Source organism: Ceratotherium simum, chromosome 7 (assembly GCF_057802395.1).
Source record: "Ceratotherium simum simum isolate JZ-2026a chromosome 7, ASM5780239v1, whole genome shotgun sequence".
NCBI classification, from domain to species: Eukaryota; Metazoa; Chordata; class Mammalia; order Perissodactyla; family Rhinocerotidae; genus Ceratotherium; species Ceratotherium simum.
This window is the reverse complement of record NC_141906.1, coordinates 19,613,503-19,639,530: the sequence shown is the minus strand read 5'-3', so window position 1 is coordinate 19,639,530 and position 26,028 is coordinate 19,613,503. Positions and strand designations below refer to the sequence as shown.

At 37.1% G+C, this 26,028-nt stretch overlaps 1 protein-coding gene across 5 annotated transcripts in view; it reads right to left on the bottom strand.

Annotated features, from left to right (window-relative positions):
- The window catches only part of SBF2 (SET binding factor 2), a 522,324-nt gene that overhangs the window by 290,843 nt on the left and 205,453 nt on the right, over positions 1-26,028 (bottom strand). For all 5 annotated transcript variants that reach the window (XM_014782916.2, XM_004418425.3, XM_087433230.1 and 2 more), the window contains exon 3: positions 5,131-5,268. In XM_014782916.2, coding sequence (XP_014638402.1) covers positions 5,131-5,268 — 138 coding nt within the window. The remainder of the gene's footprint in view (positions 1-5,130; positions 5,269-26,028) is intronic.

The window sequence follows — 26,028 nt, the reverse complement described above, 5'->3', positions numbered from 1 at the left end:
CGCCACCGCCCCACACTCTCCACCCGCTCCTTGTGCACACCCTGCCTGCTCAAGTCGGCTCAGTTGCCAGGCTGCAGAGAATCCAGTCACCAATCTATGCAGGCCCACACGTTGCCTGAGGGCTTGTTGTTGGGTGGGGCCAGTCTCTAGGATGGGCTGCCTGCCCTGGCTGAGCTGGATTAAATCGGTGCTCTAGGGGGTGGAGCAGACCCTGGGCTAGCAGGCCTCAGGGAGAACTCCAATGGCGTCTGTGTCAGCATGCTCACACCAGGTCACAACAATGGCCGCCGCCAATGTCCCAGTCCCTGGAGAGGTCTCACCCCTCACCGAGATGCACTCAGGGCCTATTAGGTGAGTCTCTTGTCACCAAAGCACTGTGCACCTCTCTTTCTGGTGATTTTAGGATGCTTTTTGGAACGGGTGAGTTTGTGCGCGGGCCCTTTAAGAGCCAGTTTTAGTTTCTTTGTAAACCGGGTTTTCTGGGGGTGCTCCCCCATGCTTTAGTAGCAGGCAAAGTCAGATATTATGCCGCTGGTGTCGATTGTGCTGGGTCCACAAAATGCCCACAGCGGGGGCGCTCACCGGCTCAGGACCCCGCGCCTCCAGGGAGGGTGCGTACCTGCGAGCTGCTCCCGGCGGCCGTGAAGCTGGCGGCTTGTGAAGGCGGCGTTTTTCCTCTCCAGAAGGGGGTCTCTGCCTCTTCTACCTCAGTTATGATTGTCTGCTGTTGCAGGAGTTCCTCTTATCCAGTTTTCAGTTCTGTCTCAGGGGTAATTTTTCCACCAGTAGTTGTAAATTGGCTGTGTCCACGGGAGGAGGTGAGTTCAGAGTCTGCCTACGCCGCCATCTTGACTCCGCCAAGAGCCTAGATTTCTTTTTCTTTACCTTCTGTGTAACTACTGTAGGTTTTGCTTTGTGGTTACCATGAGGTTTAAATAAAACAACTTATAACAGTCTATTTTCAGTTTATAACAACTTAAATTTGAACATATTATAAAGCTCTACATTTTTACCCCCCCATTTTATGTTTTTGATGTCACAATTTACGTCTTTTTATGTTGTGTATCCATTAACAAGTTACTATAGTTATAGTTATTTTTACTGCTTTTGTCTTTTAATCTTCATACTAGCTTTATAAGTGATTAACCCACCACCTTTACAACATTACATTATTCTGAAATTTACTATGTATTTATCTTTACAAGTGAAATTTATACTTTATGTTTTCCTGTTACTAATCAGCACCCTTTCATTTCAGCTTAAAAAACTCCCTTTAACATTTCTCATTAAGGCCAGTCTAGTGGTGATAAACTCATTTAGCTTTTGCTTGTCTGAAAAATTCTCTCTCCTTCAATTCTGAAGGACAATGTTGCCAGGTGGAGTATTCTTGGTTGGCAGTTTTTACCTTTCAACACTTTGAATGTGTCACCATTCCCTTCTGGCCTGTAAAGTTTCTACTGAAACATCTGCTCATAGTCATATGGGGGTTACCTTTTAAGAACAAGTTGTTTTTCTCTTGCTGTTTTTAAGATTCTTTCTTTGTCTTTAACTTTTGACACTTTAATTATGTACTGTGGTGTGGGTCTCTTAGGGTTCATCTTATTTGGAACTCTCTGGGATTCCTGGATCTAGATGTCTGTTTTCTTCTCCAGGTCAGGGAAGTTTTCAGCCATTATTTCTTCAAAGAAGTTTTCTGCCCCTTTCTCTCTCTCTTCTCCTTTTGGGACTCCTATAATATGATTGTTGGTCCCCTTGATGTTGTCCCATAAGTCCTTTAAGTTATCTCCATTCTTTTTTCTTACTACTGTTTTGATTGGGTGATTTCCACTGCCCTATCCTCAAGATCACTAATCCTTTCTTCAGCTTCATCTAGTCTGCTATTGAATCCCTCTAGTGTATTTTTCTATTCAGTTATTGTATTCTTCAGCTCTGTGCCTTCTATTTGGTACTTTCTGATATTTTCTATTTCTTTGTTGAAATTCTCACTTTGTTCATTCATTCTTCTCTTGAGTTTGGTGAGCATCTTTGTCACTATTACTTTGAACTCTTTATCAGGTAAATCACTTATCTCTATTTCACTAAGATCTTTTTTCCTGAGGTTTTATCTGGTTCCTTCATTTGGGACATATTCCTCTATTTCTTCATTTTCCTTGACTCTCAGTGTTGGTTTCTATGCATTAGATAAAACTGCCACCTCTCCTAGTCTTGAAGGAGTGGCCTCTTGTAGAAGATGAACCTTATTGTTCAACCCTGCCCTAGCTCTTGGTTATCTCTCAAACCTTTGCGATTATACAAGCAGCCTACTTAACTCTTAGTACTCCCTACAGTTGAAGGTGTGCCAAGACCCGTGAGTGTCTCAAAGGTGAGGATCTCAGTCATCACCTAGATTCAGGATAATTGGAAGCCAGACTCTCAGACAGCAGCTTTTAATGTATGCCAATATATCTCTTTCAGTGAAAGACTTGGAGATGGGCATTTCTATCTGCTCCCTCTGCACTAAGCCCTGGAGGGGACGGCTCATTAAGAATGTGCTTTGCACAGTCCTGTGCATCTGGGAGCTCAAGCCCTGCTGGCCACCAGAGCCAAGGGATTACAAAGGTGCATTCCTTGGGTGGCAGCTGCAAAATGTGGGGTGCCAAACATGTGCACAGCTCTTTCCATGAGGAAATCAGTGAACTGGAGTGGGCCAGAGAGAAAATGTGGAGATAGCATCTGCCGGCCTCTGTAGTCTCTGGGGAGGATCAGAATCAGCCCTCAGATGTGTGCTAAATTAGAAACTTGACCCAGGAAGCAGCTTTTAAAGTATGGGAATAGGACTCTTTCAGGGAAAGATTGGGAGATGGGTCTTTCTCTCTGCTCCTTCCACACTGAGTCCTGGGGGGACAGCCACAGGGAATCCTTGCAAACTCATTAAGAACTCTTTCTTTGTTTGTTATAGTCTGGTGGGTCTCGTGGACATAAGCCCCACTGGCTTACAGAGCTGGGTGTTTTGGGGGCCCAACTCTCAGGTGGAAGTCTTACAAGTTGGGGGCTAGATGTTGGGTATGAACCCTTCACACCTCAGGGAAAAGCTGGGAGTTGTAAATTCCTTCCTTCCTTCCCAATTGCACGTCACTGTCCTGGAGGTGGGGTTTAGGCGAGAGTGTATCCCAGCCTTTCCTACTTGTTTCAATGTGGGTATTTTCTCATTTGCCTGATGTGTAGGAGTTGCTCAGCTGGTTTCTGGATTTCTTTCAGAGGGAATCCCTCTGTGTGCAGCTGTAGACTCAGTGTGTCCATGAGAGGAAGTGAGTTTAGGAGCTTCCTATGTTGCCATTTTAGACTGGAGTCCCCCTTAATATATTACTTTTCTGTCAGTTTATTTGGGGCAAGAGGAGTTGATAAGTAAGGAGAGAGAAGGGAGAACCTAAATAATCACAGTTAATTTCAGTAGACAATTCTAGGGAGTTTGAAGAGATACCCTCAAGAATATGGAAAGAAAAGAAAATATTGCATTCTCAGTACTTAAATACTAAAGATCAACATAGAAATAAAGGTCACCTAAAAGAGATAGAGAGGTTCTTGGGTGGAGAACACTCTTTCTTATTTAGACTGAATTGATCAAAATGGGAATTTGATCAGTTGTTTGTTGGCAACATCCACCCAAACACTATCCAGGACAGAGAAGACTATAGTCATTGACTTTTAAGTTTTCTGTCCCCATTGACAACATAATCTCTAATTTCAAACAGAAAGAATGGGCTATGTTAGTCTGGCAGGTATTAAATATCTGACATCAAATATTCTTTAGTTTGATTCTACAATCAAAATGCTTCTGATTTTGATATGGCTTCTCACAAAGATCTGATAAGGAGAGAATGTGCTGATACTGCAGATAATGCGTATTTTTGTTCCATGGAACCTCTGAAATTAATAAACTAGTACGCTGGTTTTAATACATCAGTCTAATGAACTCAGATAACGTGAGTCTGTGTCATAAAAGGTGATTTGTCTCCTCTTGTACTGAAAAATCAGATTTCTGCATCTAGAAAATTCAGATCTTGGAGTTTAGTTAAGTTAACCAAAACAACAAATGCTCCTTTGTGAGGTCATTTCAGAAAGCAATCCTTTTCCCCAGCGGTGAAACACATTCATCTGCGTCCAGCAGAAAGTACAGCAGATAATACAGACTGGCTCACTCAACATCAACCCAACTCTTTCATAGTTTCCTTCTTGTACTATAGAGCCTTGAAAGCAAAACAAACAAATAACAATAACAGAAAAGTTTTTCTAATTCCTTTGCAGGGGGTGGGATCTGCATGCAATCTGACTTTCAGAAGGAAACAGCCCATATGAGACTAAAGCATAAGTCACCACTGTGAGACAGTGGGTGCACACAGAAGATTGGATTTTTAGGGCAACAACTGGGAAGGTTGTAGTGTCTGGTACCTGACCTCATAAGTGTCAAGTAGTCAAAGATAGAAAAAGTATGGTTTCTACTAGAATTGCCCCAAGCTAGGTAGTTCCTAGTACCCAGAATGGGTTCCCTGCTCACCCCTCACCCATGAAATTACATAAGCTGCCCAATACGTTGTTATAAATCCTTTTCTGCGGTAAATTAGAGAAAGTAGATCCAATTGTCTGAAACTAACAACCCAAACTAATTCTCTTAAAGACTCAGTATTTTTAATTTCTATGGTTCTATCTTATGAAGTTCAGTCCTATCACGTTGATACTACCACCAATAATAATAATGAGTTGACATTTATTTGGGTGCTTAAAAATTAATATCAAGCATTGTGATAAGTGATTTATAAACATTCTGATTAAATGCTCTATATTCTGTGAAAGACCCCTCAGGAGAAGGACTGACAGGAAAATCATAGGTTCACCATGAGAGGATACAAATCTTCTAATAAACCAATTTACAGATATGCTATTCTTAGAAATATTCAGATTATGATCAATATTTTAAAGAGAACAAACTTTAACAGTAACTTTACCTTCCTGCTCTCTTCTCCAACAGTATAGTACCTCAATCTTTTTAAAGTAGCCCATAGACTCAAACTTGTAGTTCTAACAAACACAAATATGGCATCAAAAAAACTAAATATTGTCCCTTTATCTGTACTTTGGCTAGAAAAATTGTACCTGAAGATTGATCTCTGCCTCATAGAAGGTTAGGCATGAGCAGTAGTGTCGATCTGAGTCAATATCTGTCAGGACTACCACAAAAAACGTTGGCTGCTTCCTCTCTCTGGACAGCTGCCACCCGCCGGGCTGACAAAACTAAATGGGATAGGAAAAAAAATTATCAGATTTTAAAAGTATAATGAAAATTTATTATTTATCAGTCTCTGAGAAATGTTAAATGTTCCCCCATTTTTAAAAATTTCCAGCTGATGGGATATGCTACCTCAGCCAAAAAAAAAAAAGTACAGATTCATAATGTAGAACACTTTCACTAACGTGCAAATACACATTTTATGAGGACAGCCTAGATTTTCCACAGATGTCACTCATTCTGAGACCTAGGTTGGTATATGCAGGAACATATCACCAAAACGGGAAAAACTTTCCTCCATTAGAACAAATCATGAAATAATTTGAAGATAAAGTGCTAAGAACCTATCACTGATGGAAAACAGAATTATTTTAAAATTTCTTCATTAATCTAAGAGTCTTCAATTCAGTACAAGGAAAAAGATATCTTGTTCATCAAGACAGACCACATTCCGGGCCATAAAATACACTTTAATGTAAAAAAGAACAGAAATCATACACTTTACACTCTCAGACCACAACAGAATTATACTAGAAATCAATAAGAGAAAGATAGCTGGAAAATCCCCAAAATACTTGGAGATTAAACAACACACTTCTAAATAACACATAGGTCAAGACAAAATCTCAAAAGAAATTTAAAAGTATTTTGAATTAAGTGAAAATGAAAATACAACTTATCAACATTTGTGGGATTCAGCAAAAGCACTGCTTAGAGGGAAATTTATAGCCTTGAATGCATATATTAGAAAAGAAAAAAGATCTACAATCAATAATCTAAGATTCTATCACAGGAACTAGAAGAAGAAGAGCAAATTAAATCCAAAGTAAACAGAAGAAAAGAAATAATAGAATTACAGCAGAAATCAATGAAATTGAAAATAGGAAATCAATAGAGAAAATCAACAAAACCTATAGCTGGCTCTTTGAAAAGAGCATTAAAATCGACAAGCCTCTAGCCAGCCTAACTAAGAAAAAGGAGAGAAGATACAAATTACTAATACCAGAAATAAAAAAGGGGCCACCACTACAGATGCCAGGGACGTTAAAAAGATAATAAAGGAATACTATGAACAACTCTATGCCCCAAAATTTGATAACCTAGATGAAATGAACCAATCCCTTGAAAGCCACAATATAATAAAACTCACCCAAGAAGAAACAGACCATCTGAATAGGCATATATGTAGTAAAGGAATTGACTAAATCAGTATTAAGTAATCTTCCCAAACAGAAAGCACCAGGCTCAAATGGGTTCACTGGTGAATTCTACCAAATTTAGGGAAGAAATTATACCATTCTCTACAATCTTTTCCAGAAGACAGAAGCAAAGGCAATATTTCCTGATTCATTCTATGAAGCCACATTACCCTAATACCGAAACCAGAAAAAGAAATTACAAGAAAACTACAGACCAATATCTCTCACGAACATAGATGCAAAAATCCTCAACAAAATATTTACAAATCGCATCCAACAACGAATGAAAAGAATTATAGACCATGACCAAGTAGGATTTATTCCAGGTATGCAAGGCTGGTTCAACATCTGAAAATCAATTAATCATATCAAGAAGCTAAACAAGAAAAAAAATCACGTGATCATATCTGTAGATGCAGAAAAGGCATTTGAGAAAATCCAACACCCATTCTCGATAAAACCTCTTAGCAAAATAAGAACAGAGGGGAAGTTCCTTAACTTGATAGGGAACATTTACAAAAAACCTACAGTTAACATCATACTTAAGAGTAAGAAACTAGAAGCTTTCTCACTAAGATTAAGGAAGGATGTCCCCTCTCACCACATCTTTTCCAAATTGTACTGGAAGTCCTAGCTAATGCAATTAGACAAAAAAAAAAAAAGGAAATAAAAGCTATACAGATTGGGAAGGAAGAAATATAACTGTCTTTGTTCACAGAAGACATGATTATCTGTGCCGAAAATCTGAAAAAATCAACAAAAAACCTTCTGGAAGTAATAAGCAATTATAGCAAGGTTCCAGGATACAAGGTTAATATACAAAAACCAATTGCTTTCCTATATACCAACAATGAACAAGTGTTATTTGAAATTAAAAATACAATACCATTTATATTAGCAGCCTCCAAAAATGAAATACTTAGGAATACATCTAACAAAATATGTACAAGATCTACATGAGGAAAACTAAAAAATTCTGACAAAAGAAATCAAAGAGTAACTAAACAAAGAGAGACATATTTCATGTTCATGAACAGTAAGACTCATTGTCTAATGTCAGGTCTTCCCAACTTGATCTATAAATTCAATGCAATCCTAACCAAAATCCCAGCAAGTTATTTTGTGGATATTGACAGAATGATTTTAAGGTTTATAAAGAGAGGCAAAAGACCCAGAATAGCTAACACAATACTGAAGGAGAAGAATGAAGTTGGAGGAATGACACTATCTGACTTCAAGACTTACTTTAAAGCTACAGGAATCAAGACAGTGTGGTATTGGTGAAAGAGGAGACAAATAAATCAACCAAACAGAATAGAGAACACAGAAATAACCCACATAAATATAGTCAACTGAACTTTGACAAAGGAGCAAAGGCAACGTAGTGGAGAAAAGATAGATTTTTCAACAAAAGGTGCAGGAATGACTAGATATTCACATACAAGAAAATTAATCTAGACATAGACCTTACACTCTTCACAAAAATCAGCTCAAAGTGGGGCTGGTCCCATGGCATAGTGGTTAAGCTCAGTGCACTCTGCTTTGGTGGCCTGGGTCCAGGGGTTCAGATCCCGGGCACAGACCTACACCACTCGTCAGCCATGCTGTGGCGGCAACCTACATACAAAATAGAGGAAGACTGGCATGGATGTTAGCTCAGAGCTAATCTTCCTCAAGCAAAAAGAAAAAAAAAAAGAGGAAGATTGGCAACAGATGGTAGCTCAGGGTGAATCTTCCTCAGCAAAAAAAAAAAAAAAAAAAAAGCTCAAAGTAGGTAATACACCTAAAGGTAAAACACAAAACTATAAAACTCCTGTAAAATAACATAGGAGAAAATCTAGATGAGCTTTGGTTTGGCAATGACTTTTTAGATACAACATCAAAACAATGAAGTATGAAAGAAAAAATTAACAAGCTAGGGCCCAGCCCGGTGGCGTAGCGGTTGGGTGCGTGCACTCCACTGCAGTGGCCCAGGGTTCGGATCCCAGGCACACACCGGTGCACTGCTTGTCAAGCCATGCTGTGGCGGCGTCCCACATAAAGTGGAGGAAGATGGGCATGGATGTTAGCCCAGGGCCAGTCTTCCTCAGCAAAAAGAGGAGGATTGGCATCGGACGTTAGCTCAGGGTTAATCTTCCTCACACACACAACAAAATTGATAGGTTAGGCTTCATTAAAATTAAAAACTTCTGCTCTATGAAAGACATGGTCAAGAAAATGAAAAGACAGGCCAGTCCAGTGGTGTAGTGGTTAAGTTTGCGCCCTCTACTTCAGTGGCCCGGGGTTCGCGGGTTCGGATCCTGGGCGCAGACCTATGCACCACTTATCAAGCCATGCTGTGGCGGCGTCCCATATAAAGTAGAGGAAGATGGGTACGGATGTTAGCCCAGAGCCGATCTTCCTCAACAAAAAGAGGAGGATTGGCAACAGATGTTAGCTCAGGGCTAATTTTCATCACCAAAACAAAAAAAGACAGACAGAAAGAAAGAAAATGAAAAGACAAGCCAAGGACAGAGAAAATATTTGCAAAAGACATATCTGATAATGTACTGTCATCCAAAACATACAATGAATTCTTAAAAGTCAACAAGAAAACGAACAACCCAATTAAAAAATGGGCAAAAGATCTGAATAGACACCTCACCAAAAATATATATATAGATGGCAAATAAGCATATGCAGAGATGTTCAACATCATTCATTAGGGAATTGCAAATTAAAACAACGAGATACTACTACACACCTATTAGAATGGCTAAAATCCAAAACACTGACAATGCCAAATACTGAAAGGATGTAGAGCCACAGGAACTCTTATTCAATGCTGGTGGGAATGCAAAATGGTGCAGCCACTTTGGAAGACAGGGTGGCAGTTTCTTACAAAACTAAACATACTCTGACCATATGATCCAGCAATTGTGCTCCTTAGTATTTATCCAAAGGAGCTGAAAACATATGTTCACACAAAAACCTGTACAGGGATGTTTACAGCAGCTTTATTCATAATTGCCAAAACTTAGAAGCAACCCAGATGTCATTCAGTAGGTGAATGGGTAAATAAACCGTGGCACATCCAAGACAATGGAATATTATTCAGCACTAAAAAGAAATGCGCTCTCAAGCCATGAAAAGGCATTGAGGAACTTTAAATGTATATTACTAAGTGAAAGATGCCAATCTGAAAGGGCTACATATGGTATGATTCCAACTATATGACATTCTGGAAAATACAAAACTATGGAGACAACAAAACGATTAGTGGTTGCCCGGGACTGGAGGCATGATGGAGACATGAATAGGCAGAACACAGAGGATTTTTAGGGCAGTGAAACTATTCTGTATGATACTATAATGGTGGATACATGTTATTATACATTTGTCAAAAACCTATAGAGTGTACAACACCAAAAGAGAATCGTAATGTAAATTATGGACTTTGAATGATAATGATGTGTCAATCGATGTAGGTTCATTGATTGTAACAAATGTACCACTGTGGTGGGAGGTATTGATAGTGTGGGAGGCTGTGTGTTTTGGGAACCGGGAGTATATGGGAACTCTTTGTACTTTCTGTTCAATTTTGCTGTGAATCTAAAACTGCTCTAAAAAGTAAAGTCTATTTTTAAAAATCTGAAGAAAAAAAAGATATCTTGAGTAGCAGTATTGTTCAAGAGATGGAACAGAAATAGAAATGAGCTCACCAATACAGCAGCTTTCTATGCCAGATAACTTTCTGTTACTCTGCTTAATAACTGTGTAATCGTGAGCAATTTATTTAACCTCTCAGTGCCTCAGTTTCCTCATCTATAAAAAGTAGAATATTAGTATCTACCTGCTAGTACTCTTGGGAAGTTTATATAAGTTAACACACACAAAGTGCTCAGAATAGCAGCTGGCACATAAATCAGTGAAGTAAATGTTACTTATTATGATTATTACTCCCTTGGATTCAACCTCAGCTTCTTTTTTTTTTTTTTTTTTTGTGAGGAAGATCAGCCCTGAGCTAACATCCATGCCAATCCTCCTCTTTTTGCTGAGGAAGACCGACCATGAGCTAACATCTATTGCCAATCCTCCTTTTTTTTTTTTTTTTTTTTTTTCCATTTTTCTCCCCAAAGCCCCAGTAGATAGTTGTATGTCACAGTTGCTGCACATCCCTCTAGTTGCTGTATATGGGATGGTGCCTCAGCATGGCTGGACAAGCGGTGCGTCGGTGAACGCTCGGGATCCGAACCCAGGCCACCAGTAGCGGTGCGCACGCACTTAACTGCTAAGCCACGGGGCCGGCCCCCCCAACCTAAGCTTCTATCATCACATTTATAACACTTTCTTTCCTCTTCTGTATCAATTTTTTCTAAAATCTGCCCCTCTTTTCATTGCCTCCCTGACCCAGTCTAAAGAGACATCAAAAAAGTAAGATCTGGATGATTTCCTACATTTGGAGAAAGATATTAATCACATTTACAGTTTCTCTACCAAATGAGAAATTCTACCAGACTCATTTCCTTAAGCAGACATCATGAAGGATACATAAAGAAATAGCATGAAAAGCTTAAAGACACATTAATTAGCATATAAATGAAAACATTTTTCTCTCCTATGTTTTTGTTTTCAAATAGTAATTTATTCAACAAATATTTATTGAGCACTTTAGTATCATTTATTCTATGAAGCCTTCTCTGAAACTCTCCAGTTTTTCTAGCTTCCTCCAAACCAAAGAATCAAGCAGTTCCTCTCCTGTATTACAAAACAATTTTTATTATAATAAATCATTATAATAATAATAACCTTTCCTCCTATATATGTCCCTAGAACTTATTATCTAGTCTACTAATCTGGTACAGAAAAGTTGACTTGTCGTTTTCTTTATGCATATATTTCTCCCTCAACAATCCACCTAAGTTCCAGGACTTTATGTCTTACGCTTTCCTGTGGCCACCATAGGCCTTTTTTATTCTAGAATAGCAGCCATCAAAGTGTGGTACACAGAATCACAGGAGTCCCGGTCGTCAAAACTATTTTCAAAATAATACTAAGAATTAGTTGTTTCTTTCACCCTGTTGACATTTATATTGATGGTGCAAAAGTAATGGTGGGTAAAGCTGCTGGAGCCTTATCAAGAATCAATGCAGCAGCACCAAACTATACTTGCAGTCATTGTATTCTTCATAGCTGCATATGTGCAGTTGAGGAAAAAAAAAAAAAAAAAGCCAGGGGTCGGCCTGGTGGTGTAGTGGTTAAGTTTGCACACTGCTTTGGCAGCCAGGGGTTCGCGGGTTCAGATCCCAGTTGCAGACCTATGCACCACTCATCAAGCCATGCTGTGGTGGCATCCCACATACAAAAAATAGAGGAAGACTGGCACAAATGTTAGCTCAGGGACAATCTTCTTCACGAAAATAAAAAAAGCCAGTTTCAGTTAACAATGTCCTTGATGAAGCAATAAACATTTACATTTCTTTATAACTTGACCCATGAGTATACAACTTTTTAAATAGTCTAGGTTTCAAATACTAAGTACATATGAAGCACTTTTGCTGTATATAGAATATGACAGTTGTTGAGAGAAAAACTATCTGTGTAGTTGTTTAAGCTGTGAGCTGAACTAGCTGCCTTTTTTATTCAAGAATGCCATTTTTTACCTGAAAGAATAACTGACAGACAAATATGCTTGTACAGACTTATGTATTTTGCAGATATTTTCTCAAAATGAATGAAGTGGGCCTGTCACTTCAAGATAAAGATTTGAGACTATTTGTTACCAATGATAAAATGAGCTTTCAAGCAACATCATGAGCCTGACAGCTTTGCATTACTGATGAATATGACAGTGATATTAACTAACGTAATATTTTAACTATTATATAATGATGTGTCAATATTTAGAAGATCTGCATAACTCACTGATTCCATATTTATCAAATGACCAATGCATGATGCTATAAAACCATGCACGGATAAAAGATCCATTCAAAATGCTAAGTAGACCAATCGATTTAATGTAAGAGTATAAAAAGTTCATTGATATGTTTACAGATTCCACAATGCAACCAACCTTTAAGAAATTACTATTTGTTGAATTTTGGTATTGTATTCAAGTAAGAGTTTCCACAATTATCTGAAAAAATTATTAAAATATTCTTCCTTTTTCCAACTACATTTTTGTGAGACCTGATTTTCTTCATATACTTTAACCAAAACAGCATATTGCAAAAGCTTGAATGCAGAGTAGGTATGAGAACCCAGGTGTCTTTTATTAAGCCAGTATCAATGATATTTATAAAAATATAAAACAATACCATTCTTTTCCCTATTTTTTTCTTTTGGAAACTATAGTTATTTTTTCATAAAAATATGCTATTTAATATGCAATAGTTTATTGTAATTTTTAAATGAATAAACAAGTAGTTTTCAATTTTCTAGTTGTAATTTCTAATACATAAATGAATAGATAAAACTACAAAACTAAAACTCTTTGGGGATTCTCAATAATTTGTGAGAGAATAAAGTGTGAGACCCAAAAGTACGAGACCTGCTATTCTAGTGAAATGACTATTTACACGTAACTAGCCTTGGCTTAAGCTACTTGGGTAGCAGAAAGGTATAATCTGGTGGAACTGGGGAGTTATATCAGGTTACTACAAAACCTAGAAGTGTCTTTCAAAATCTTCTTACTCTCTCTCAACAAACTTCCTTCCTGAATTAGTACATCATTTTCTAAAATGAGTTTCACAATCAGAAAAGAGGTGTCTGAACTTGAGTTATAAAATAATGATACAGTCTGAATCATCAGTTCCACTTGTTCAACAAACAACCCTTCTGATACAAAGTGAATCCGTTCTGTGAATTAATAACAAATAATCTCATTCTCTTAGAGGTCTGTCATTCATCATCATTAGCGGCTCAGTAGGCTTGGTAAATGGTACTAAAAGCTATACACCACAAAATGCCTGCATATTATCACAAAATTTAAATGCAACTACAAGTTTTCAATAAGGATTAAACTAAATCTCTTTACATTAGTTCCAATTTTATTAAATATACTGATTTCTCAAATCAAAGGTACTCATCAAAGAGGAGAATTCATAAATAACAAAGTTACTTTTATAAGCAAATAGATCTATTACTCAAATGAGCAATCAGATATTTTGTTGCTTAAAACTAGAAAAAGCAACTCAATGTGTCCACTTTTCTCAAATGCTTGACACATATACAGAATATAATAAAAATATTACAGAGTAACCAAAAATGTCCATAGCATTATTATGACTAATTGGAATGATCTCTCGAAGGTGAAATAGTGTAGAAGGTTCTTAGGATAATCACCTTTAATATTTCCCTAGACCTTCATCCACATCCATAAATTTACAGCTTACTGTGACACATTTTATTGCACAACATTTAACTTAAAAAATTAAAGGTGTCCCTTTAAAAAAAAAAGGCCTATAAGAAAGTTCCTTCTTCTTATAGAAAATAATAAACACATAACATCTAGGAAGAGAATATCAAGGTTTAGGTGGTAAGATCTCCTTAGTTACTTAAATGGCCCCATTTCCCTAAGTTTACATTATAACAGAAATTCTGTTAAATTCTAATTTAAAAGAACAGTATTAACAGTAAAACTTTTGGGAAATTCCCAGGATTCTTTTTCAGATTCAGTAAGTACTTCTTCAAAACTAAGCTTAATGTGACCAAAACTAAGATAGTAATGGTAATTCATGGTAGGCCTGGTTAGATATTTTTTACTAAATTTTTCACAAAGAGGCTGTCAAGGGGTCGGCCCCGTGGCTTAGCGGTTAAGTGCGTGCGCTCCACTGCTGGCGGCCTGGGTTCGGATCCCGGGCACGCACAGACACACCGCTTCTCTGGCCACGCTGAGGCTGTGTCCCACATACAGCAACTAGAAGGTTGTGCAGCTATGACATACAACTATCTACTGGGGCTTTGGGGGGAAAAATAAATAAATAAAATCTTAAAAAACAAAACAAAACAAAACAAAACAAAAAACAAAGAGGCTGTCAAGATAGTCAACTAGACACTGGTTACACATGAGATCTCTTATTTCACCCATAAAATTATAGCTATATAAAGGAGTTATTTTGTACTATGCATTTAAAAATATCACTGAGTGATACTTCATAGGAAATTTTGATGCTGCATTCTCAAATGAAACATATTAATATACAAATATTCAGAAAATAAACAATAGCTCACACAACTGAGTTTACAAAAATGTTTTTTGAAAGGACGAAAAGAAATTTAACTTCCAGTTAAATGTCTACTTTTCAAATTTACTGTATCATAAGATTAAGTAATAACAGAATTTGGGGTATCAAGAGATGATCCCACTATTTAATGAGAAGTACTCCAGGCCGGCCCCGTGGCTTAGCGGTTAAGTGCGTGCGCTCCGCTACTGGCGGCCCAGGTTCGGATCCCGGGCATGCACCGATGCACCGCTTCTCCGGCCATGCTGCGGCCGCGTCCCACATACAGCAACTAGAAGGATGCACAACTACAACATACAACTATCTACTGGGGCTTTAGGGAAAAAAAGGAGGAGGATTAGCAATAGATGTTAGCTCAGAGCGGGTCTTCCTCCGCAAAAAGAGGAGGATTAGCAGGGATGTTAGCTCAGGGCTCATCTTCCTCACAAAAAAAAAAAAAAATGAGAAGTACTCCTCATAGGATTTAGATTTGAAATGTAATAATGCTAGCTGGTTCAATCCTTCCAAATCTTAACTAAAAGTGTGCTGAGGAAGTAATAAACAATGAGGGAGTGGACACTACAATTCTTGAACCTGAGCTTGAGTCACATTTCTGACAGGAATGTGAAAGAATGTTTAGACAGCTGGAAACAGGGTAGTCACTAAAAGATAGTAAGCAGAATGATAAGCATTAAACAAACAGGATAAAATCAGGATTTTACTCTCCCCAGTGTCTTTATTGGCAAATGGGAAAAAAAATGCTATCGCAGGTGCAAAACCTAAACTGTTTAGAATTGACTGTCAAAACAGACTAGCCTACATTTTGCCCTCCTTTTTCAAGTCACTGAGGAAACACATCTATTTGGAGCGACATTATCAACGAACATACCATATGAGGTGACAAATGAAACTGTTTTCATACATACATGAGTGTACATGCAACAACTTATGTTTTTGACTACTCCCTTCCATGTGATCCTCATCATTTCACATAGATCACGCTCATAAAAATTTTACAACATATCTAGGAACCGTCAATATTGGGATTCCTTTTCAGGATGTCATCTGTCTTTGTTCAGCTCCAGTTTTCTTTGAGACCTTGGCATAACCTGGAAATAAATGATACTTCAAGGTTGCAAGGTTAGAACTGACAGACATTGCTAGACTCCACACATTAATGCATTACAAATACCAACTTTGTTTACTTGTTTGTTTCTTTCATTGCCCAAATGTATGAAGTAGATCATTTGTAAATAGGCCACCCATTGCAAACAAAAGATGAGTGCCAATAATCCCTCATATTTGTGAAACACTTTATATATAATTGTATCTCACAAGACTCATTTTACAAATGATGAAACCAAGGCTATGAGACATTAAGGCCATACAGATAGTATGTGACAAAGGCAAGACTAGAATTCAAGTCTCTGTATCTCTAGGAACTATGTCTTTTCACTGCTGAATTATCTTTATAAATCACCTTATGGATATTATTTTATGTTAATACTTTTTTAGGGAAGGAGAACTGGTTTTGTAGAGCACAACCAAAATGAGCACACAAGTGTTTAATTACTCTTGAATTTCTTTTTAAAGGTTAGGCAATTCCAAAATTATTTTGTTTTGCTGATAGATTTCTTTTCTAAAGAGGAGAGAAATGAAATGATAACAAAGAACTGTTATCATGAACTATATTCTGACCAAAGAAGAACTGATTTGTGAAATAAAATGACAGAAACTTTAGGAGACTGAACTCCACTGCCAAGCCAGGCCATGGCAGTATCAGGCATGTGCTCTAGACTTTAGACAGATATTTTTCAAAAGTTCAAGAAAACACAGTGGTCCTTAAGACTTTGGAAGAGAAATCAATTTAAGAGTTGGGAAACTCTCAAATGTTTTGTTATCATAAAATAACGAGTGTTTAATTTTAGTAGACAGCTTTTAACAAAGTATACTTTAAAAAGACTATCCAGAGCCAACTCCGGTGGCCTAGTGGTTAAGCAGCCCAGGTTCGGTTCCTGGCCATGGACCTACACCACTCGTCTATCAGTGGCCATGCTGTAGTGGTAGCTTACACACAAAATAGAGGAAGACTGGCAGCAGATGTTAGCCCAGGACGAAACTTCCTCAGCAAAAAGAGGAATATTGGCAACAGATGTTAGATCAGGGCAAATCCTCCTCAGCAAAAAAAAAAAAAAGACATCCAAACCTATTTGCTTTAAACAAAGCTTCATTTAAATGGCTCACCTATACTTCTTTTAGCAGAAATTTACATTCAGATATTTTATTACTACTACACAACATTACATTGTCTTCATCAGTATAATAAAACTTTCACTATGTGTAAGATCATATGATTGTCTGCCAGAAAATCCAAGAAAACTGACTAAACACTGCTGGAATTAATAAGAGTTTAGCTATGTAGGCAGATATAAGAACATATAAAAATCAATAGTTTTCTTTGATACCAGCAATAAGTAACAGAAAAAAGATCCTACTCATAATCTTAACATGCTCTCAAAGCCACAGGATGAGTTAACCTAACTTCTCAAGATTTGAATATTTTGGCATATCAGTCTCATAAAGAGCCCTACACATCAGGCTTTAAATATAAAAATTTCAAGAAGCAAACTCCAAAGAGAAAAATGAACATTTGAAATAGCTTCTAACACTCAAGTTTTGAAAAAATGTAACTATACATGATTTACAAATTTAAAACAATTCCAAGATGAAGAGCACACAAAAAAGTTACTAATGACTTCCAGCTAAGGATGGCAGATGAAACAAATGTGTTTACTTCCAAGACCTCCTGAAAACCCTCTAAGATTGCAATAAAAAATATACAAACAGGAAAGTAATGTGAAAGGAGATAACAATAGGTTTAAAGTGTTAACAAGATTTTGGAAGCCAGAAAACTGGTTTACACTATAAATTCCTGGAAAATATAATAAATGGGAGGTACTAGGTATGTATGAATGTCACCAAATATAGAGGAAAGACTAAAACAAACAAACCAAAGGAACTCAGTGGCCATAGAGAACACAAGGAAAAGCAGAAAACTTCAAACACAGGAGAATGAAGAAGGGATCAAAATCATTAAGAAGGGGAGTCCATAAACGTGAGAACATTTACAGAATAAGAGTGAGATAATAAAAATTAAAATAAAGCAACTGGAACATTGCCAATAGGTGCCCAAAAGGGACAAACAAATGGAAAATGGGAGACAAACAAGTAAGAAAATTAGATCACTGCAGGAGTACTAAATCTTAGGTAATAGGAAATTCAGAAAGAGTATATATGAAGGAAAAATTTATAAAAGAAATAACAGTAGCCAGTCCCATAGTGTGGCGCTTGAGTTTGGCGCATTCTGCTTTGGCAGCCCGCATTTGTGGTTTGGATCCCGGGCACGGACATATACCACTCATCAGCCACACTGGGGCAGCAACCCACATTTAAAGTAGAGAGAGATTGGCATGGATATTAGCTCAGGGCTAATGTCCTCAAGCAAAAAAAGGAGGAAGACTGGCAACAGATTTTAGCTCAGGGCTAATCTTCCTCAGCAAAAAAAGAAGAAAGAAAGAAATAACAACATAGCCCTCTCCCCCCGCATAAAGGCCCAGAACCATAGGAGAGAAGACTAAATTTCCATATGTCTAGAATAAAAAATTAGTGTTTTTTTAGAATTTATTAATGTTAGCACATCATCTTGAAATTTCAGAAAATAAAAGATAAAGAGAAGACCCTAAAGAGAAAAAAATAAAGAGAAAAAAATAGGTATTTTACAATGGATCAAAAATCAAAATAGCAACAGAAATCTATTAACATAATTAATCACATTAATAGATATAATCATAAAAGTAATAAAACCAATGCCATAATTTAAAATACAGCATATAATTCAACATAATGCTCATTCTGAAATAAATAATATAATGAGTTCTATTATCAGTGATATTTGTTTACTGGACATATTAGCCAAAGCAATTAGTGTAGGAGAAAGAACTTAAAGATATAAAAATTGGAAGGTAAAATTATTGTTATTTCCCAATGATATGATTGTATAACCTGGAAAACCGAAGAAGATCAACCAAAAAACTACTATAAACAATAAGAGAATGCAATAAGGTAATAAAATGTAAAATTAACATATAGAGATGACTCTTACTCTGGGCCAAGATTTGCCCTGTAGACCGAAACACTTTAAAAAGCTGGACAAAATATATAAAATAACGGTTTGCAAGACACTGGATAACAGGCAATGAAGGACAAAGATCCCTGAAAGGCAGGAAACAAACAATGTGAGCTCTACTATTGGCCCCACCGTCTGCCTTGAGAGAGTTTACAGGGCACGGTGCAGGGAGAGGGAATGGAGGCAGAGCTTAGAGGACTCCCTAGATGAGGAGACAGAGCAGAGACTCCTTGGGGACCAAAGCAGTTATAGTTCTTAGGACAGAACACCAGAGAGGAGGGAGCCGTACAGAGAATGAACGTGAGAGATCTGCAGAGGGTTCCTCTCGAGAGTTCAGCAGGGTACTGATCAGTGCATATGTGTGAGGAAACCACCTGAGGCTGGCAAAAGAGCCATCTGAAAAGATTAGAGAAAATAGTGCCTTAAGCGTGTTAAGCATGGCTGAGAAAAGTGCCTATTCCCATCATCCAGACTGGAAAAACTCATAATTCACAGGACAGTGGATAGAGTACACAGGTTTTGCCTCAGTAGTGGGAATAAATTAGTCCCAGATTGGATCTGCTCTGAACTCACATAACAAATCATAAAAGCAAGACCCAAAAAGACCATATTGTTTACAAGTAACTTAACTGCATTTCAGAAGCTCAAGATTTATAGGAATACAAAATATCCACCACCCAACAAAATAAAATTCACAATGTCAGGCATCCTATTAAAGATTAACAGGTATGCAAAGAGATAGGGAAACACAACCCATAACGAAGAGAATATTCAATCAAAACTGACCTAGAACTGAGCGAGATATTAGAATGAACAGAAAAGGACACAGAAAGAGATACTATAACTGATTCCCATATATGTTGGAAATGTTAAATATAGACATGGAAAATATAAAAGATTCAAATCAAACTTCTGAAGAAGAAAACTACAATGTATGAAGATAAAAAATGTACTAGATGGGATGCACAACAGATTAAATGCTGCAGAAGAAAAGATCAGTAAGCTTGAATTCACACCAATAAAAATTATCTAAAATGAAATACAGAGAGAAAAAAGAACGCTCCAAAATGAAATGAGCATTAGTGAGCTCTGGGACAACTTCAAGCAGCCTAACATATGACTAGTAAGAATCAACAAAGTGAGGAGGAGGGGAAAAAAAAAAAATTTTGAAGAAATAATAGCCAAAAATAATACCAGATGAAAATATGGACCTACACAAAACAATGAAGAGCACCAGAAGCGGTAACTACATGGGTAAATACATAAGATTTTTTTATTATTTAAATCTTTAAAAGATGATTGACTACATAAATGAAAATAACATTGGAGCATGAGGTTTATAGTATACATAAAAGTAAAATGTATGTCAACAATTGCACAAAAGTCTGGAGGGGAAGATGGAACAGTACAGTAGTACTATATGGTTCATATACTATAGGAAAGGAGGTATAGTATCACTTGAAGGTAGAGTGTGATAAGTTAAATACACCATAAGTTAGGGGCTGGCCTGGTGGCGCAAGCAGTTAAGTGCGCGCGCTCCGCTGCAGCGGCCCGGGGTTTGGATCCCGGGCGCGCACCACTGACGACGCACCGCTTGGCAAGCCATGCTGTGGTGGCGTCCCATATAAAGTAGAGGAGGGCCGGCTCCGTGGCTTAGCGGTTAAGTGCGCGCACTCTGATGCTGGCGGCCCGGGTTCGGATCCCGGGCGCGCCCCAAGGCACCACTTCTCCGTCCAGCGCGAGGCCGAGTCCCACGTACAGCAACTAGAAGGATGTGAACCTATGACATACAACTATCTGCTGGGGCTTTGGGGGGAAAAAAATGAATAAATAAAATCTTTTTTTTTTTTTTTTTTTTTTTTATAATTTTATTTATTTATTTTTTCCCCCAAAGCCCCAGTAGATAGTTGTACGTCATAGTTGCACATCCTTCCAGTTGCTGTATGTGGGACGTGGCCTCAGCATGGCCAGAGAAGTGGCGCGTCTGTGCACACCCGGGATCCGAACCCGGGCCGCCCGCAGCAGAGCGCGCACACTTAACCGCCAAGCCACGGGGCAGGCCCAGAGATTTTATTTATTTTTTATTTTTTCCCCCCAAAGCCCCAGTGGATATTTGTATGTCGTAGCTGCACATCCTTCTAGTTGCTGTATGCGGGACTCGGCCTCAGGATGAACAGAGAAGTGGTGCCTCGATGCGCACCCGGGATCCGAACCCGGGCCACCAGCATCGCAGCGCGCGCACTTAACCACCAAGCCACAGGGCCGGCCCTAAAATCTTTAAAGTAGAGGAAAATGGGCATGGATGTTAGCCCAGGGCCAGTCTTCCTCAGCAAAAAGAGGAGGATTGGCAGGTGTTAGCTCAGGGCCAATCTTCCTCGCAAAAAACAACAAAAAAAAATACACCATAAGTTAAAGATGTATAAGCGCACAAAATGACAAAACAGACTTAAAACTAATAAGCCAACAAAGGAAATAAAATGGAATAATCAAGAAAAATACTTGATTAACCTAAAAGAAAGCAGAAAATACAGGAAAAGACCAATGAGATGAATAGAAAACAAACGGCAAATAATAGACTCAAGCCTAATTACATTAATAATCACATTAAATGGCAGAAATATTGAGTTTGGATAAAAAAGCATGACCCAACTATATACTGCCTACAAGAAACACTTTAAATATAAACAACCAAAGAAGTAAAAAGAAAAAGGATGGAAAATAGATATCTCATGCTAACATTAACCAAAAGAAAGCTGGAGTGGCTATATTAATATCAATGTAGATTTCAGAGCAAAGAATGTTAACATGAACAAAAAAGCCATTTTATAATAATATATGGGCCAATTCATCAAGAGGACATAAAATCCTAAATATTTATGCTCCTAATAAAGATCTCCAAAATACATGAAACAAATCTGATAGAACTGCAAGAAAAATTCACAAGTTTCCTCTATTTTAGTCAAAGATTTCAAAATCTCTCTCTCAATAAATGATAGAACAAGTAGACAAAAAAATAGTACAGATGTAGAAGATTTGAACAATACTATCAACCAACTTGAACTAATTCATGTTTACAGAACATTCCACACAACAGCAGCAGAATACACATTCTTTTCAAGCATACTTGGAACATTTACCAAGATAGAGCATATTCTGGGCCATAATATAAGTTGCAATAAATTTAAAAAAATTCAAATCATAAGAAGTATGTTCTCATACCACAAGGGATTAAATTAAAAATCAAAAACAGAAAGATCTCTGGAAAATCCACAATATTTGGAAACTAAATAACACATTAACTCATAGGTCAAAGAAGAAATCAAAAGAGAAATTACAAAGTACTTTGAATTAAATGAAAATGAAAATACAACCTATCAGACTTTGGGGGATGCTACTAAAGAAGGATTTAAGGGGAAAGTTATGGCACTAACTGCTTAAAATAGAAAAGAAGAGGGCCGGCCCAGTGGCCTAGTAGTTAGAGTTCCGCATGCTCCGCTTCAGTGGCCCAGGTTCACAGATTCAGATCCCAGGCACGGGCCTACACCACTCGTCAGCCATGCTGTGGCGGCGACCCAGATACAAAATAGAAGAAGACTGGCCACACATGTTCGCTTAGGGTGAGTCTTTCTCAAGCAAAAAGAGGAAGACTGGCACAGATGTTAGCTCAGGGTGAATCTTCCTCAGCAAAAAAAAAAAAGACAAGAAGAAAAGTCTCAGTCACTGAACACAGCTTCTACCTTAAAAACCAGATAAAGAAGAGAAAATTGAATTCAAAGTAAACAGTAAAAAGGAAATAACAGAAATCAAAACAGAAATCAATGAAATAGAGAAAAGACACAATAGAAAAAAGTAATGAAAGTAACAGCTGGTTCTTTGAGAAGATCAAAAATTTGATATACCTGATAAAAGGCAGAGTATTCATGAAAAAAAGAGGACACAAATTGCCAACATCAGGAATGAGGTAAATGGCGTCACTAGAGATTCTACAGATATTAAAAGGATCATAAGGGTATATCATGAATAACTTTTTGCACATAAACTTGACAACTGGATAAAATAGACAAACTCTCTGAAAAACACAAACTACCCAAGCTAACTCATGAACAGATAACCTAAATAATCCTATATTTATCAAAAAAATTGAAATTGTAGTTAAAAACCTTCCAATAAAGAAAACTACAGTGTCAGATGGCTTTACTGGTGAATTTTACTAAACATTTAGGGAATCAATAATAATAGCAATTTTACACAAACTCTTCCAAAAACATGAAAAGGAGAGAATACTTCTCAACTCATTCTATGAGGCCAGTATTATCCTGATACCAGAACCTGACAGACATTACAAGAAAAGAAAACTATAGTCCAATATCCCTCATGAACACAGTTGCAAAAATTCTTCAAAAAATATTTTTTAGCAAACTGAATCCGAAAATACAATACATACATAAATACATCATGACCAAGTGGTATTTATCCCAGGAATACAGGGTTGGTTTACATTTGAAAAGCAATAGATGTAATCTGTCATTTTAACATGTTTACATAAGAGAACATAACAAACTAAAAAAGAAAAACAATATGATCATTTCAATAGAAGCAGAAAGAGCATTTGACAAAATTCCGCATCACTTCTGTTAAAAACTCTGAGCACGCTAGGAGTAAAAGCAAATTTCCTTAACCTGATAAAAGGCATCTATGCAAAACCTACAGCTAACATCATACTTAACGCTGAAAAACTGAATGCTTTTCTGCTAAGATCAGGAACAAGACAGGCATGTCCACAATCACCACTTCTGTTCTACTTTGTGCTGTAGGTTCTAGCCTGAGCTAGAGAAGAGAAGGAGGGAGGAATGCAATGCATACAGATTGGAAGAGAAGAAATAAAACTGTCCCTACTATGCACAGACAACATGATTGTTGATGTAAGAAAATCTAATGGAATCTACAAAAAGTGTCTAGAACTAATACGTGAGTTTATAAGGTTGTAGCATACATGATCAATATACAAAAAAATCAATTGTATTTCTACACACTAGTAGTGAACAACCAGAAATTGAAATAAAATTTCATTTATAATAGCATCAAAAATATGAAATAGGGATAATATGTCAAAAGATATGAAAGGCCCCGTACACTGAACTACAAAATATTGCTGAAAAACTAAAGAAGATCTAAATAAATAGGAAGATATACCTTGTTCAAGGGTTGGCTAACTCAATATTATTAAGATGTCAATTCTCCAAATTAATCTATGTTTGAATAAATCTATGATTTACTGCGATTCCAATCCAAATGCCAGCAGTGTTTTGTTATTGTTGTTGTTTGGTAGAAATTGAAAAACTGAATTTAAAATTCCACTGGCAATGTAAAGGACCTAGAATAGCCAAAACAACTTTGAAAAAGACAAGATTGGAGAACTAACACACCTGATTCCAAGAATTGCGAAAAAGCCAGAGTAATAAAAAACAACGTGGTATTAGAGTAAAGACAGGCAAACAGATCAATGGAACAAAACAGTCTAGAAATAAACCCACACATATATAAGGACAACTGATCTCCCCCCATTAATTGGAAATTTTAATACTTGCTCAAGGAAAGTATAACTGTCGTTATGTGTTCTAAAAGTAAAGGATAATAAAATGAAGCAATATGTTAATGGAGAACGGTCTCTAAACAGAAGAAATTCTCCCTGCAAATTGGGTTCCCTGCTCTATTGCTATTTACAAGCCATCTCCAACTGCCAGCCCAGCACAACATTCACACAGGTAAATTTTACTTTGCATATATTCATATAGGATTAAGTGCTTTCTTAAGTGATTTAAAGGATAAATCATACGCAACTGAATTATCTGCTTATAATTCACCCTTTCTAATCCTTAGACACCTGTCCTGGGGAATGAACCACTGGAGTTACAGAACTTCTGTGTAGCTCATCTTATTTGGACCCCTCCATTCAATGCTATTTTCTAAAGCCTCATTTTGGTCTCAGGAGAAACAGAGTCCTTTTCTGTTTGAATACAAGGTCCAGCCCTCTGCCCAGTGGTCCTATACACCACTGATCTGACATTTCAGCGAGTTCCAGAGCTATGGCTTTAGTAACACTATTTTCCTATTTCTTCTCCATTTTTGTTATTAAAGCTCCAGCATTGTGGTTAAGACTTAGGATTCTAGAATAAGAGAGACCTATACTCAAATTTCAGCACTGCCATTTATTTAGCTGTGTGGCTCCCAGAAACCATTTTCAAATCTTTAAAACGGAAATACATTGATCTACCTTATGTGATTTTTGTAGAAACAATTTTATGCACCTAAAATGTTTAAAACTGTACCCAGCAAAGAGTAAACATTTAATAAATAGTAGTCGTTGCTATTATCATCATCACTATTATTATTACCCACCTACCCCCAGTTACTCCCTTCAAAATAATTTCAACTTGATTTTTATCTACCTCTAAGCTCTAAGCAATTCACAGCATTGTTGCCTTTAAGGGGCCAATGAACAAAAATTCATATCGCTTTAAAATTTTTAAACAAATACTTAATGAATCTGTTTTCGTTGTTAAAAATCCAAACAATACGTACATTTGTAAAGAACTTCAAATTCTTGCTGCCTGACCCAGTAATATGGATACTCTACCCTTCACCTCCAACCACATTAGTCATTCTTAACAGCCTTATGTGTTTCCTTCCCAATATGGTTGCACCACTTCTATACATGTCTGTGTTACATAAATACTCAAGTTTAATTCAAATATTGCAATGAAACCCATCTATCCTTATCTAGATTCACTGTCAACATTTCACCACATACAAATATGCAGTTTTGCTTTTTAACATACATATTTCATACATCTCATTTAGCCTCTAAGGTAGAACTTATTAAGATTGTAGTTACTAAAATTGAAATTTATAAACAGCTTCTAAGAGAAGATGAATCATATCATCAAGACTTTGTATATTTTATGGGAAAATTAAGATTTTAGTTAGCAGAGAGAGTTGACATTTCAAGATCTTTCAGGCCCAACAAATCTGCTTACTTCCTGAAGCTCACTGCCCTTCAAGAGTCAAAAATATTCACATAAAAATGGCTCAGGGAAACAGTTATAGCTACACTTTTAATTGAAAAACAGGGATTAACAAATAGTCATAAGAATTCCTTGTTTTTTAGAATAAATT